The sequence below is a fragment of the Salmo trutta genome, chromosome 13 (assembly GCF_901001165.1).
Source record: "Salmo trutta chromosome 13, fSalTru1.1, whole genome shotgun sequence".
NCBI lineage: Eukaryota > Metazoa > Chordata > Actinopteri > Salmoniformes > Salmonidae > Salmo > Salmo trutta.
The window spans coordinates 23,013,264-23,028,485 of NC_042969.1; the positions used below are offsets into that span (position 1 = coordinate 23,013,264).

At 44.5% G+C, this 15,222-nt stretch overlaps 1 protein-coding gene across 1 annotated transcript in view; it reads right to left on the reverse strand.

The window, feature by feature from the left end:
- Window positions 1-357: 357 nt before the first annotated feature.
- The window catches only part of LOC115205035 (X-linked interleukin-1 receptor accessory protein-like 2), a 237,290-nt gene continuing 222,425 nt past the window's right edge, over window positions 358-15,222 (reverse strand). Inside the window, exon 6 of the mRNA XM_029770595.1 lies at window positions 358-551. Coding sequence (XP_029626455.1) covers window positions 358-551 — 194 coding nt within the window. The remainder of the gene's footprint in view (window positions 552-15,222) is intronic.

Sequence of the window (15,222 nt, forward strand, 5' to 3'; positions counted from 1 at the left end):
TTCTTGACTAAAACATCACTAAGGTCAGCTAGTCCATTTGGCTCTTATTATGATAAAGATTATTTCAGGGTTTCTTGACTAAAACATCACTAAGGCCATTTAGCCACATTTTAGTTTCTTTACTTCTTCTTTCTTAGTAATATTTGTTTTCTAAGCAAACTAGCCAAACCCAACACAATCATTCAGTAACATCCAAATGTACTGGATTCCATACAATAGATCTACCACAGACATTTATGAGTGGTACAGGATGGAAATAACCCAATCTCAGGCTTTGAGAAAGATGCATAATAACTGGTTCATTTCCAGTATAGTGTCGTGTGTTCCCGACTGGTGGATAGAACAGAATATGTTGACTCATCCTGCTCTGCTCCACACCTCCACCTTCCCTGCTCCAATCCTGCCCTGCTCCAATCCTGCCCTGCTCCACTCCTCCTCCGCCTGCCCTGCTCCACTCCTCCTCTGCATGCCCTGCTCCACTCCTCGTCTACCTGCCCTGCTCCACTCCTCCTCCACCTGCCCTGCTCCACTCCTCCGCCTGCCCGGCCCGGCTTGTGGGGAGAAGGAGGCAGGCCCCGCGATAAATCACACTGTCATTGCACATCAGTGTATATCAATCTGTGCTCCAACGCTCCCCGATTTAGAGAATTGCTGAAGTGTTACTGCAGTGACATTGGGGATGACACTACAGCATAATGGGACTATTTTCCCTCATTCTCTCGCTCCACTCTACACGCCACCAATACCTTGTCCAAATCCAACACAATGCCACAGAAACAGTTAATCTGCTGTTAATCTGCTGTTTCTGTCCGGCAGCCTGAACAGGAGATTCCGAGACATTGTCTCCTGAGCCCTTTGGGAGGGGACCTACCTTGTTATTCCCAACATGGGCTCCCAGGATATTGTTTGTGTGCATGGGGGTAAATCCCTGCACTACCAGAACAATCTGTTAACTTTAGCCTAAATGTTGTCATCTTCTTCACTATTTGTGGGAAATATGGAGTTACGAATGGCTAATGTTGGATATTTTTTTCTGCAGTAACTGTTCTATTAGTGTAAAAGTGTTTCGCAGATCCCATTAAATATGATAAGGGACAGAAAGTCATATATTCACAAAGCTGTTCATTCTGCAGTATACATTCTGCGTGTTTGTGTTTGATTCAGTGAGTGATATGCTGCCCTGCATGTAGTTATGGAGGAAATCAAGGATGGCTCAAATCTTGCTATGCGACATCTTCCAGTGGAACCGGACCAAACCGGGTGACCCCCTTGGCTTGGGTACAGAAACTTAGTCTGTTTGGGTGCTCAGCTATGCAGTCGGTAATGAGCGATCAGGTGGATGTACATTTTCACATTACATCTAGTGAGTCTCTCAGAGCAGCACCACAGAACATTAGTCTACCAGCAGGGCCTGCACTAGCCTTCCATCACTGTGACAAATGAGTACAACAAAGGAAAGTGTGTCGCTGTGGCTGGAATCCTACTTACTCCGACAGCCAAAAAATATCCTCTCTGGGATTTCCGAGTGTTCCAATATAGCCCTGTTTGGCTATGGACTGGCTTTAACTCTGCATTCAGTTCCATGCTTAAAAGGAAGTAGAAGTTACATGCAGTTTTTGTTGGATAATAACCTAGCTACATTGGATCCATAAAGTTTTACAATACTTACAACCAGGGATTGGAACCGGTTCACAGAACAGAACAGAAAAACGGGAAAATAACGTCATTTTTTTGAGGAACAGAATCAGAACAAAAGTCATCTATACTATTCTGGAGCAGAACCATTATTTTAAAAGCATGGGAACCTGTTAGTAACGTTATTTTACATTCCGGGGATTATTTTCAGTTTCACCAAAAAATCGCAACAAGGCGCCTATGCCAAAACCCTCACTCTGTCACTCAGAACCGTATTCCAGTATCTGCCTGCCAGCTGAAAATATTTGCAGTATGTGTGTGTGTGTGTGTGTCTAGGAAACATGCCCCTTCCCTCTGAAGCTTAGGCTACAGTAGCCTTCTGATGTTACAAGCGTGATTCAGAAATTAGGGAGATATTTTAATTATAGATGAATGGATTAACTTTTTCAATGCTAGTTACGGATTCTATAGTTAACACCTTTCACATTGGATTTATTATTTACAAAAAGGTACGATGTGATTTTAATTCTGGTGGCTCTCTGCTAGCTGCTCCAACTCTCGGAAGTTCAAAGACATTAAAAGTTCCTCCATAGAAGCTGCTCTTTAGGTATAATTCTGTGGGCCTAATTCAGATAATGCATTTCATAACAAGATGCCCAGCGCTTCAAGCCATGCCTACACCCTCTCTTGCTCTCTCCCCACCTGCAAAATGTAAGTCGCATCTCGTCCTACACTTGGTTGTCCATTGCGCATGTAAACAACTATAGCCTAGGCAGCCAATAGCACCCATGTACTATCAGCTGTCTAGGCTAAAATAACTATAGCTTTCCCTCTCCATAGCAAGCTGCTCTATTCGCACTGATTGGTGAAGTAATTTAATTGTCTTCTTCTCTTAGTGTGTGGAGGAGAAGTAAGGGCAGTGGTGACCTGTCATTGAAGGCAGGTGGGGCAGAGTTTTGCATGTTATTTTGGCATTAATATGTGTCACATATCAGTTTGCAAACAATGAGTTAACAAAGCCGCAAACAAACATGGTCTGTTTTTTTTATTTCTTGAGTAAGGCAGCCCCAAAATGCAGGTGTTATAGCCTAGCTCAGTGCTTTCTGTGGTGTTGGGGCAGCCAGCGAAAAATACAGAGCGTAGTTGTTGGTAGTTGCACCGTGATTGGCTCAGTGTTCTGTCACTCATGGGGACACTACGTCACTGCAACATCTACAGGTAGAGTTAGAAGATTCCAGCCCGTTTGGTGCTGTCATAGAGTTACATTAGAAGTGCCGATCCAAGAAGGCTCAAGATCATTGGACACAGATAAAATTACATCAAATCACGTTATATCTACAGTAGCTTTGATTGGACTGATCATGTCAACATCATGCTTTCAAAATTTTAGCTAGCATGCTACGTAGCAGTCATCATCATGAATCAAGTTGACAATCTACTGGCAAATCCCTTTTAAATCCTTGTCATATGAAGAGAAATTATAGATAAAACCTATCGCTGCTCATCGGCCATTGGACATAAACATTACACAACAAGTTGGAAATGGCAAATTCAACAATGAGTGGTTTGGAAGGAATCAGTGGCTAACTGCAAGCGTTGCAAAGCAATCACTAGCCTGCTATTCAGTGGAGTGGGTGTGTGGTCCAAGTCTGGGTTCAACACGATGGGCCAGAAAAGACGATGGGTCACGACATTCAACACGATGGGCCAGAAAAGGTTGAATACATTGGCCATGCTGTCGATCCAGCATGACTTCTGCCGTGTTCAAAACAACTGGAATCTCGGAACTGGGAAATCTCAGACTTTAGTGAGTTCAAGACAACTGGGAACTAAAAAAAAACGAGCTCCGACTGGGAAAATAGGTTTTGAACGGTCATCCAACTCGGAATTCCAAATCAGGAACTCATGCATCTTTCTAGAGGTTCGACCTGAAGATCACTGACGTCATGGCCAACCTTGTTTTTTTCAGAGCTCCCAGTTGTCTTGAAAGCACTATAAATCCAGAGAATGCCAGACTTTGATGACAAAGTTTGATGACATAATTTGCCCACAACGGACCGCCACGCCTCCTTCCACAGCACAACAAGGTGAGTCCAAACATGTCTTGTATGCTGCTGCATAAATTATGTAATATGCCAGGGATATATCTATACTGTAGCTAAGAAAGTAATACTAAGTGTATGTGGTGTAGTAAACTGTTCGTAAGTGTCATCATTGAATATTGTAATAGCTTTCATTGTCTGCTTATATGCCCCCTTTATTTATCCTATGGTTCTGACTTGGTGTACAGGGAGAACACCGTAAGAACGGCCTATGTTCTGAATTATGTTGCTGTACATGTCAAAAGTGCTGAACTAATAGTTATATTGACTTTGTCCGTCCAAGCTTGCTCATTAATGTCTTAATCGAAATTACGGATTGCCTCTTATCTGCTCGTCGTCCCCTTCTGCCATAGTTTGTACATCTCAATTGTCAGTAGAAACAACATTTGTTTAAGCAAGTCAACCATATCAGCTATGTTTTTTTTAAAGGCAGTAAATGTCACCGTTATAGTGCAATTAATGTATTGTTTAGTGTCTTGTAGTGGCTTTGCTGGCATGCATCTAAAAAAAAGAGAGTTTGCCCCACTAAGATTTACATGCTAAGATCGCCACTGAGTAAGGGGGTATGGAATCAAGCTGTCAGAGCTAACTGTCTGTGTCTGTCTGTACAGCAAGAAGGAAGGGAGGGAGGCAGGGAGACACAAGGCTATGCTCTGTTACACTCTGAAGCAATAGGACGAGAAGAGAAAAGAGAGTCAGCTCCCATGGTGCCTGTTTGGGGGATCTGTGGTTACAGTCGAAGGTAATAACAGGGTCAGTGAATTGTGACAATCGATAGGGAATTAATCGATATAAAACAAGCACTAGTCTACCACAGTTTTGACCAGAGGAATGATTTTATTTCAAAAATATTTAACTGTTCACTGAGTCACAGTAAAACATCAAGAGCCATATGTAAAGTGGATTTTAACGTCAAAAACGCAATTTGAACAAGATGTCTAATACCAAACCGTAAAATAGCTTACATCACGAAATATACAGTGAATCCAGGCAGATTTACAAAGGAAACCATCTTTTCAAGTAAATAAATGTGAACACATGCCAGACCACACCATACAAAAACAAGAGATGCCAAAGTTCATGTAAGTGAAGCTTCCGTAATGATATTCAGGGCAGCAAGCTATATCCAACGCACCTAAAATGTAAGGAGAGCAGAGCAGTGCTGAAGATGACAGAGCTCTAATTCTCCACCTTGTCATGCTAAGTAATATAGACTTAAAATCAATGCCAATGTGCTGTTTAAAAGCTTGAAGTCAACCACCAGGTCGCTGGCAACACCAGCCATGCAATACTGAGGCTACAATTAGGCTGTATTGATTAACCAATAATCCCTGAGTGGACCACTATGAATGGTAATGATCTATTAATACTGATTTCATTACTAAACTATTAGTCAATAATATTAAAGGGCCCCCTTTTTAATAATGCTGTCTTTATTAGAATTGACAGCAGATCAACTGTGACTAGGTCTTTCTTTCTGCTTACCATGACACTGTGAATTCTAATGAAAGAGAAAAACTAAAAGAGGAGGAGAAAGTGAATCAGGCAGAGTCCAAGACTGATGCTCCACAGTGAAGCAGGAAGGGTGCAAGGCTGATGCTCCACAGTGAAGCAGGAAGGGTCCAAGGCTGATGCTCCACAGTGAAGCAGGAAGGGTCCATGGCTGAGGCTCCACTGTGAAGCAGGAGGGCACCAAGGCTGAGGCTCTGCCATGAAGCAGGAGGAGTACAAGCCTGAGGCTCCACTGGGAAGCAGGAGGGTCCAAGCCTGAGGTTCCACTGTGAAGGAGGAGGGGTCCAAGGCTGAGACTCCACCATGAAGCAAGAGGGGCCAACGGTTGAGGCTCCACCGTGAAGCAGGTGGAATCGAAGGCTGAGGCTCCACCGTGAAGCAGGAGCTGTCCACGGCTGAGGCTTCACCGTGAAGCAGGAGGAGTCTAAGGCTGAGGCTCCACCATGCCAAATTCTAGTCACTTTCCTGGTGTTCGAAAACCATATGATTGCTCCTGGATTCAAAACACAGTAGTGGTTTATGGTGGTTTATATAATGCTATTTTAAATATGATGCATCCTCAGGTCACAACGCCAAATTAGATTCACACATACTATTATAGACACTGAGCATACAACACATTTTGAACACCTGCTCTTTCCATGACACAGAGTGACCAGGTGAATCCAGGTGAAAGCTATGATCCCTTATTCATGTCACTTGTTAAATCCAATTCAATCAGAGTAGATGAAGGGGAGGAGACAGGTTAAATAAGGATTTGTAAGCCTTGAGACAATTGATACATTGATTGTGTATGTGTGCCATTCAGAGGGTGAATGGACAAGCCAAAATATTTAAGTGGTTTTGAACGGGGTATGGTAGTAGGTGCCAGGTGCACCGGTTTGAGTCAAGAACTGCAACGCTGCTGGGTTTTTCATGATCAACAGTTTCCTGTGTGTATCAAGAATGGTCCACCAGCCAAAGGACATCCAGCCAACGGCAGGCCAGTTGTCGAAAATGGGTCTTTGATGAAAGAGGACAAAGGAGGCTGACACGTATTGTGCAGATCAACAGACTGGCTACAGTTAGTCAACTGACAGTCCAGTACAACATTGGTGCCCAAAGACCCATAAAAGAATGCAAAGCTCGTCATACCATGACACGAATGAGGTATGGCAGCTGACAACCTTACGGAGTTCCACTTCATTCAGTAAAAAAACAAGAAAATGTGGTTGCAGTGGGCTAAGGAATGAAAACACTGGAAAGGACTAGGGTATGGAGAAAACCATATGAGTAAATGCATCCATCATGCCATGACTAGCGTCAACATAGCAGGCTGGTAGTGGTGGTGTGATGGATTGGGGTGCGTTTTCATGGCACACATTGGGCCCCTTGATAAAAATGGAGCAACGTTTGAATGCCACAGGATTTCTGAACAGCATTGCCAATCAGGTGCATCCCTTCATGGCAGCAGTGTATCCATCTGCAAATTCATTATTTCAGCAGGATAATGCCTCATGCCACAAGGCTAGGATTGTCCAGGAATGGTTCCACGAACATGACAGTAAATTCAGCTTACTGCAGTGGCCTGCCCAGTCACCAGATCTCAATCCAATTGAGCATCTGTGGAATGAGATGGAACAAGCTATCCCGAGTAGACATCCACTACCAGCCAACATGGTCAACATGGGCCAGCCACCCTGTCTTTGACCACGCACACCAGTGGTGGGTTTGGCCACCACATTGACCAAAATGTTGTGCACAACATCTATAAAAAACACCACATAATATTCCCTACACGTTCTCATTAGGTTTCCAAATAAAAAACATTTGCTCCGGGAATGTTCTTGAAACATCATTTTATACAAACATTGTATAATCATCAGCACAACTGGACAGTTGTTGGACAGTTGTTGTGGACAGTTGTGTTACAGAACATTTCCCGAAACCTAACAAATGTTCTGGGAACTTTTACAGAACTGATTTGGTTTGCTGGGAACACTCTTACAGCTGAATAGATATGTGTAAACAGATTTACATATCTGCTCTGTTTCTCACCTAAGATGATCTTTTGAGAGTAAAAGTGGAAAAACCCCAATATATTCCCAGAAGGAAACATCTCTAGGTGATATAATGCAATTAGCTTGACCAGTGACTCAGTGTTTCCTGTCGATGAACAAATGAGCCTTTTCATGCTTCTAATTTTCCAACTCACTGAGTGAATCAAATCGAAGAGTCCCCACTGTTCTGCTTCCATCAGTAATCACTGGGTATCAACTCACCTCCAAAAAATACATCCTGACACGGATAGAGGTCCCTGATAACTTTCTATACCAGGTTCATTGGAGCCATTAACACAGACAATGTGAGCTCACTTCAACTTCCACGGTCACCTCACCTGACACTCATGCATATGAGACATCTTTTAGAAGAGGTGCCTCCAGTACAGAAGTGCTTTTATAGCACTACAGTATATTGATGAGTAAACTTGAGATTCTATAACGTGTTAGCCAACAGTATTAATATTGACTGAATATGAGTCTATGCAACAGCCTCATTTAGTCAAACCTAAGTATTTGTTATAGATTCTGAATTTCCCACAACTCTTTCTGTCAAATCCTCTAAAGGTGTAACATAGAGGGCACCCACAAAGGCAGTTGCTTGGAGACAAGGTTTGGGGGCATGTCCTCAGTACAGTGGTAAGTCCCTACCCAGTGTGTGAGAGGAGAGAGAGGTAACCCCCTCTGTCACCTGAGAGGTAAGAGAGAGTGACTGGCAATCGCTTCCTCTCGACGCCAGCCCTGCCACGCCTCATGTGGGGAAGACACCCTGCCGTCGTGTGTGTGTCCTGACAAGATGTAGACTCAAAGCCCAAGTCTCCCAGAGCTTTTGACTCCACTGAAACAAATGTGTTTATTGTCCGGTGGTGTCACATGGCATATAAAGGCAAACAGAACATGCTGGTGCCTAGTGACAGGCTAAACATCCTGCTTTTTCCCTTTAGCTCATTATCACACACTCCTCCTGTCCTCTCCTCTTCATGTCCTCCCCGCTCATCTTCTCTCCTCTCCTCCTTCTGTCCCTCTCCTCTCCTCCTCCTGTCACTCTCCTCTCCCCCTATCCTCCCCCTCTGTCACGTCTGCTCCCGCTCTCCCCCCCCCCCCCGGCGCTTGAGGGCGCCAGGCTGCCCTGCATCACGCATTCCCATCATCCATTACGCACACCTGCCTTCCCTCGTCACGTGCATCAGCGATATTGGACTCACCTGGACTCACTCATCACCTGTTATTACCTCCCCTAAATTTGTCAGTTCCCCAGCTCTGTTCCCCGCTGCTGCATTGATTGTCTTTCGTTTGTGTTACTTGTTTGCCGACGCTGTTCCAGTCTCGTTCCATGTCCGTTATTTATTAAATGTTTTACTCCCCGCACCTGCTTCGTTTGTCCAGCATCATTCCATGCAGAGAATGCAGAAGCCATCACACGAAGCATCGGGGAGTACTGGCGTTCCGGTTGGTATGGAGGCATAGGCTCTGGGTCGCCACCGATGGAGCCGGGGATGCCTACCCAGCTCGTCGAGCTTCCACGCCTTAGCTCGCTCAAGAGGTTTCCTTGCTCCGGTTGGCACGGATGGCGCCAATCCCACGTCGGGCCTCAGCTGGATCGTCAGTTCTTGTTCACCCAGCCGGTCTAGGAGTTTTTTTGTTTTGTTTTGTTGGTGACGTCGGGGTGGATTCCGCCGCCGATGGAACCGGGGGTGCCTAAGTCAGCCCGTCGGGCTTTCACGCCCTGGCTGGCTCGAGAGGTTTCCTTGCCTCGGTTGACTCCGCGGCTTCCCATCCCACGTCATACTCCACCATATCATCGGGCTCCCTCTCTGCAGCGGGATCGACAGACGTCTTGTCTCAGCCGGATCATCGGGCTTCCATGCCTCAGCCGGCTCGCCAGGCTCTCACGCTCCTGACAGTTCGTTGGGCTTCCACGCCCCAACCGGCTTGCCCAGCGCCCCTAGAGGGGGGGGGGGGGGGGGGGTACTGTCACATCTGCTCCTGCTCCCCTCCCCCCGGTGCTTGAGCGCTCCAGGCTGCCCTGCATCACACACTCCCATCATCCATTACGCACACCTGCCTTCCCTCGTCACGTGCATCAGCGATATTGGACTCACCTGGACTCACTCATCACCTGTTATTACCTTATATTTGTCAGATCCCCAGCTCTGTTCCCCGCTGCTGCATTGATTGTCTTTCGTATGTGTTACCTGTTTACTGACGCTGTTCCTGTCTTGTTCCATTACTTATTAAATGTTTTACTCCTCGTACCTGCTTTGTCGCTCCAGCGTCATCACATGTGACATACTCTACTCTCCTCTCCTGTCTCTATCCTCTTCCTGTCTCTCTCCTCCTCCTCTCCTCCTCCTGTCTCTCGCCTCTCCTCCCTCGTTTTCCTCTGCTGCTTCTGTAACTTTATCCTCCTCCTCCTGTCCTTCTCTCCTCCTCCTGTCCCTCTCCTCCTTCTTCTCCTCCTGTCCTCTCCTCCTTCTGTTCCTGTCCTCTCCTCCACCTGTCCCTCTTCTATTCCTGTCCCTCTCCTCCTCCTGTTTCTCTCCTGTCTCTCCCCTCTCCTCCTCCTGTCCATCTCCCCTCTCCTCCTTCTGTCTCTCTGCTTTCCCCCTCCTGTCCCTCTCCTCCTCCTGTCCCTGCCCTCCCCTCCCCTCATGTCCCTCTCCTCTCTTCCCATCTACCACCCTCTCCCCTTTCCTCTCCCCTCCTCCTCCTCCTCCTATCCCCTCCCCTATGTAAACCTGTAAGATACAGTTGAAGTCGGAAGTTTACATACACCTTAGCCAAATACATTTAAACTCAGTTTTTCACAATTCCCAACATTTAGTCCTAGTAAAAATTCCCTGTCTAAGGTCAGTTAGGCTCACCCCTTTATTTTAAGAATGTGAAATGTCAGAATAATAGTAGAGAGAATGATTTATTTCAGATTTTATGTCTTTCATCACATTCCCAGTGGGTCAGAAGTTTACACACTCAATTTGTATTTTGGTAGCATTGCCCTTAAATTGTTTAACTTGGGTCAAACGTTTTGGGTAGCCTCCCACAAGCTTCCCACAATAAGTCGAGTGAATTTTGGCCTATTCCTCCTGACAGAGCTGGTGTAACTGAGTCAGGTTTCTAGGCCTCCTTGCTCGCATGCACTTTTTCAGTTCTTCCCATTCATTTTCTATAGGATTGAGGTCAGGGCTTTGTGATGGCCACTCCAATACCTTGACTTTGTTGTCCTTAAGCCATTTTGCCAAAACTGTGGAAGTATGCTTGGGGTCATTGTCCATTTGGAAGACCCATTTGCGACCAAGCTTAAACTTCCTGACTGATGTCTTGAGATGTTGCTTCAATATATCCACATAATTTTCCTGCCTCATAATGCCATCTATTTTATGAAGTGCACCAGTCCCTCCTGCAGCAAAGCACCCCACAACATGTTGCTGCCACCCCCGTCCAAACATAACGATGGTCATTATGGCCAAACAGTTCTATTTTTGAACCAGACTTGTGAAGGGCACACAGTTTTTTTCTGAGGTTTTGGCTGATTTCTTTTGATTTTCCCATGATGTCAAGCAAAGAGGCACTGAGTTTGAAGGTAGGCCTTGAAATACATCCACAGGTACACCTCCAATTGACTCAAATTATGTAAATTAGCCTATCTGAAGTTTCTAAAGCCATGACATCATTTTCTGGATTTTTCCAAGCTGTTTAAAGGCACAGTCAACTTAGTGTATGTAAACTTCTGACCCACTGGAATTGTGACACAGTGAATTATAAGTGAAATAATCTGTTTGTAAACAATTGTTGGAAAAATTACTTGTATCATGCACAAAGTAGATGTCCTAACCGACTTCCCAAACTATAGTTTGTTAACAAGAAATTTGTGGAGTGGTTGAAAAAAAGGTTTTAATGACTCCAACCTAAGTGTATGTAGACTTCCGACTTCAACAGTACATCTATTACTTCAGTATTCCTGCACATTGTAAATATTGTATTGGAACATGTATATACAGTAGCTTCTTACTTTCTCGTGTTCTTCTTTTTATTTATTTTGTGTGTTTCTTCTACCTTATGTTTTTTGTGTGCTACATTGATATGTACTGCATTGTTGTACTGTACTTGTGCATGTTACATTAAAACTTGAAACATGAAACTTTGGTCAAAAATTATACTCTCTCTGATGCACATAGTTTTCTGTTGTCAGAAAACCACCTAGTATTACACTCCTGGCCTATGTTTTGAGAAGTAGCAATTCTATCTGCTGGACTAAACTGCTCTTTACTCTACCATGTTTCCTGAATGAGTGCACTCATATGTCGCCCCCAAAAGAACACAAATATACTTTTTTTTCGCAATTTCTCTCCACCTAAGAAAAGAGAAATTGGTCACACTGATCTGGGGAAATAGCAGGACAAGGCCCATGTGAACACATCCAATTTCATGATGAGTTATGAGAATAAAATAAACAGGTCATGGGGTTTCCACATGGGTAAGAAGGTAACCGAGAGGCTGGAGTATGGAGGCAGAACTGACAGGCCTAGCTGATAAGGCAGGAGAGAGGAAGAGTGGGAGAGAGAGAGGGGGAGAGAGAGAGAGAGAGAGAGAGGGGGGAGAGAGAGAGAGAGGTGGAGAGAGAGGGGGGGGGAGCGGGAGCGAGGGAGAGAGAGAGGAAGAGAGAGGGAGAGAGGGTCAGGATGTGCATGGCCCATCATCTTTCTCAATGTTGACTTAACTGGCTGTGGAAAGTGTTACAATATTCCAATGAGGTTCGGAGATGCATGACCGTGGTAACTCGCCTCTCACAGTGACAGCAATGACTGTTAAATTTAGCCTGAATGCAATGTTCTTTCATGAGAGGCATTTTACTTTGAAATGCATTATAAAATATTTATGACCAGGTTGCTGGCTGTGGAGGGAGAGAAGAGGCTTTTTTTGGTCATGGTGGTTTTTGGGTACAAATCTGAGCCTTTGCCAAGGCTTAGCCTCCCCTCCATTCTGATTTACTATTGTACTGTACCACTACTATACTGCAGGCTATTCAGGAGCAGATTGGCCCTACAGGCTCCTTCAAGGCCTTGTTGTTGCCTCATTTCAAGTTTTAAGTTAGTTTTATTAGTCGCATGTACAGGATACACATGGTATACACCGTCCAATGAAATGCTTGCTGCAGGTTCCTTCTGGACAATGCAACAACAATAAGAATTAATAAAAGATAAGAATACGAACATAAAGTAAATGGCTCAGTAGAATAGAATAAACATTTTATAAGTATAATACAGGAAGGCACATCTTATAGGGGTGGCAGGGTAGCCTAGTGGGTACAGCGTTGGACTAGTAACTGAAAGGTTGCAAGTTCGAATCCCTGAGCTGACAAGGGACACATCTGTCGTTCTACCCCTGAACAAGGCAGTTAACCCGCTGTCATTGCAGATAAGAATTCGTTTTTAACGGACTTGCCTATTGTCCAATATTAGGCGTGTTTTGGGGATGGGGGGCAAGTTTATTTGTATATGTGCGCGTGTGTGTGTGTGGATGATTGTGTATCAGCGTGAGTGAGTGCATGTATGCAAAGGTGCACAGAGTCAGTGCAGGTGATCAGTCCAGTTCAATTATTGAGCATTCTGATGGCTTGTAGATAGAAACTGTCTATGAGCCTGTTGGAATCAGACATCATGCTCCAATACCATTTGCCCGACGGTAAGGGAGTGAACAATTCGAGGCTGGGGTGTGTGGGGTCCTTGATGATGCTGCGGGCCTTCCTCAGGCACCGTTTCGAGTAGATGTCCTGGATGGGTGGGAGCACGGTCCCAGTGATGCACTGGGCTGTCTTCACCACACGCTGGTGGGCCTTGCGGTCGTGGACAGAGCAATTCCCATACTAGGTCATGATGCAACCGGTCAGGATGCTCTCGATGGTGCAGCGGCAGTATTTGGAGAGGACCCGGGGTAGCATACCAAATGTCTTCGGCCGCCTTAGGAAGTAGCAACGCTCTTGCGCCCTCTTGACAAGAGTCGTGGTGTTGTTGGTCCATGTCAAGTCCTCCGTGATGTGGACGTCGAGGAACTTACAACTGCTAACTCTCGATACTGCAGTCCCGCTGATGTGGATCAGGGCATGTTCCCTCCTCTGCTATAAATGACTAGCAACACCATTTATATTCCTTCTCTAAGCTAGTCTGCAAGTATTTTAACATATTATTATCCAAGTGTCTCCCAACATCCCCAACAGCCTCGTCACTGAGTCTACTATAGCTATATTTTACCCACAGTGCAACTCCTCTGTTTCACTTTAACCTATAACCAAACAGGACACAGGGGCAATGCACTTTAAGGGTGGAGGGGCAGCGGAATTGAGACCAAGGACGAGCCCCCTGCCCCCTGGAAGCCTAAGTGTCCTGAGTGACATCTCTGTGTGCTTGAAGCTAACTAACGCAGGCCTTGTCTGACCCTGACTCGGCTCACCAACCAACCAGCAGCACCCTAACATGGCATTTGATTCAACAGGTCAGCACCCCAGGCAGCTTGTAAACTATGTGGAATCCAGCTCCAACATTACACCACTCATGCACGCCTAGTGCTTAGCTTAGCAGAAGGGCATGTGAGTGAGTGAACAAACAATGGCTCAGTTAACTGACAAGACAAGCATCATATTCTCTCTGCCAATTCACATCTCACTGAAGCAGTTTTCTTTCAGCTTAGCAGATCACGTTAGCTTGCTGCTACTGCCTCTATTGTGGCTTTGTAATGCTAGTTCGTTGAATACTGTTGTTTAGTGAAGCACAGTACTGTTTTTGTCTTTGAATTGCACGTAAAATAATGTGTGTGTGTGTAGCAACGGTTATCAAAATTGTTAAGGTTCTAATATATGCAATAGTTGTACAATGGATGAAGACACCCCAAACATTAAGAATTTTTAAAATCCATCATATATTGACTGAATTATAGCACATAAAACATTTTACTGGCACAGACAAACAATGAATGGGAGTTCAGGGATTTTGGTGGGAATTCAGGTATTACATTTGCTGTCAAATTGCATGTGTTTTCTTAGAATGCACTCATATATACATAAAATATATATTTTGTGTTAAAATAAAGAAAATGGTATGTGCCTCATTTGCATAAAACCACAGGGTGGGTTTGCAAATCTGAATAGATTAACATAAAGAGGAGGAACATGGCCGCAACCACTAAAAAATACCTCTGTCTAGGCTTAACTGCACTCACTTGCGCTGTCTAGACTGCCTCATTCATTACTGTTGTTTTCATGCTTGGTTGCAAAATTCAACAAGTGTATCAGGATACCCTCAGATTAAAAAACAACCACTTGGCTCTAGATTACACCTATGTATACACAGTGCTGAATTTGTGAATCAGGAGGTGCCAGAACAAAAAGTGAGCGCTAGAGTGAGGTAACCTGGGGAGTTCTGGGCTACAGGAACACATAAAAAAAATCACATTTATGATAAAGCATTGCATGCATATCGTCACATTTGCTAGTGGCATGAAGCAGTACACCAGAGGCACTTACAGAAGTTGCAGACGTGAAGAACATTTTTAGTAGCCTAGGGTCCGTGAAAAATGTTGCCTATATAAATGCATTTCATGCAATTCTACTTAATTTTACATGACTGGAGACTTTGGCAGAATATTTGTTTTAATACCGCACAAATGATTAAAATGGCAGGCACCAACAAACTGAAAATCAGAGAAAAATTAAAACGACCTTGTCTTGAATCCATCAATAGCCTAGGACTATGTGTGTGGATACATATTGTAGGCTACAATATGAGGAGGACATTATAGTCCTAAAAATGCTTTACAGTTTCACTAACTCACCCAATGATGCACAGCTCACTTGCTGGTGATAGCCGATGTGCTCATGCCAAAAGCCTATCTCTCTTTCTCTCTCTCTTTTGTAAAACAATATTTGGAAGTTGATCAAATAT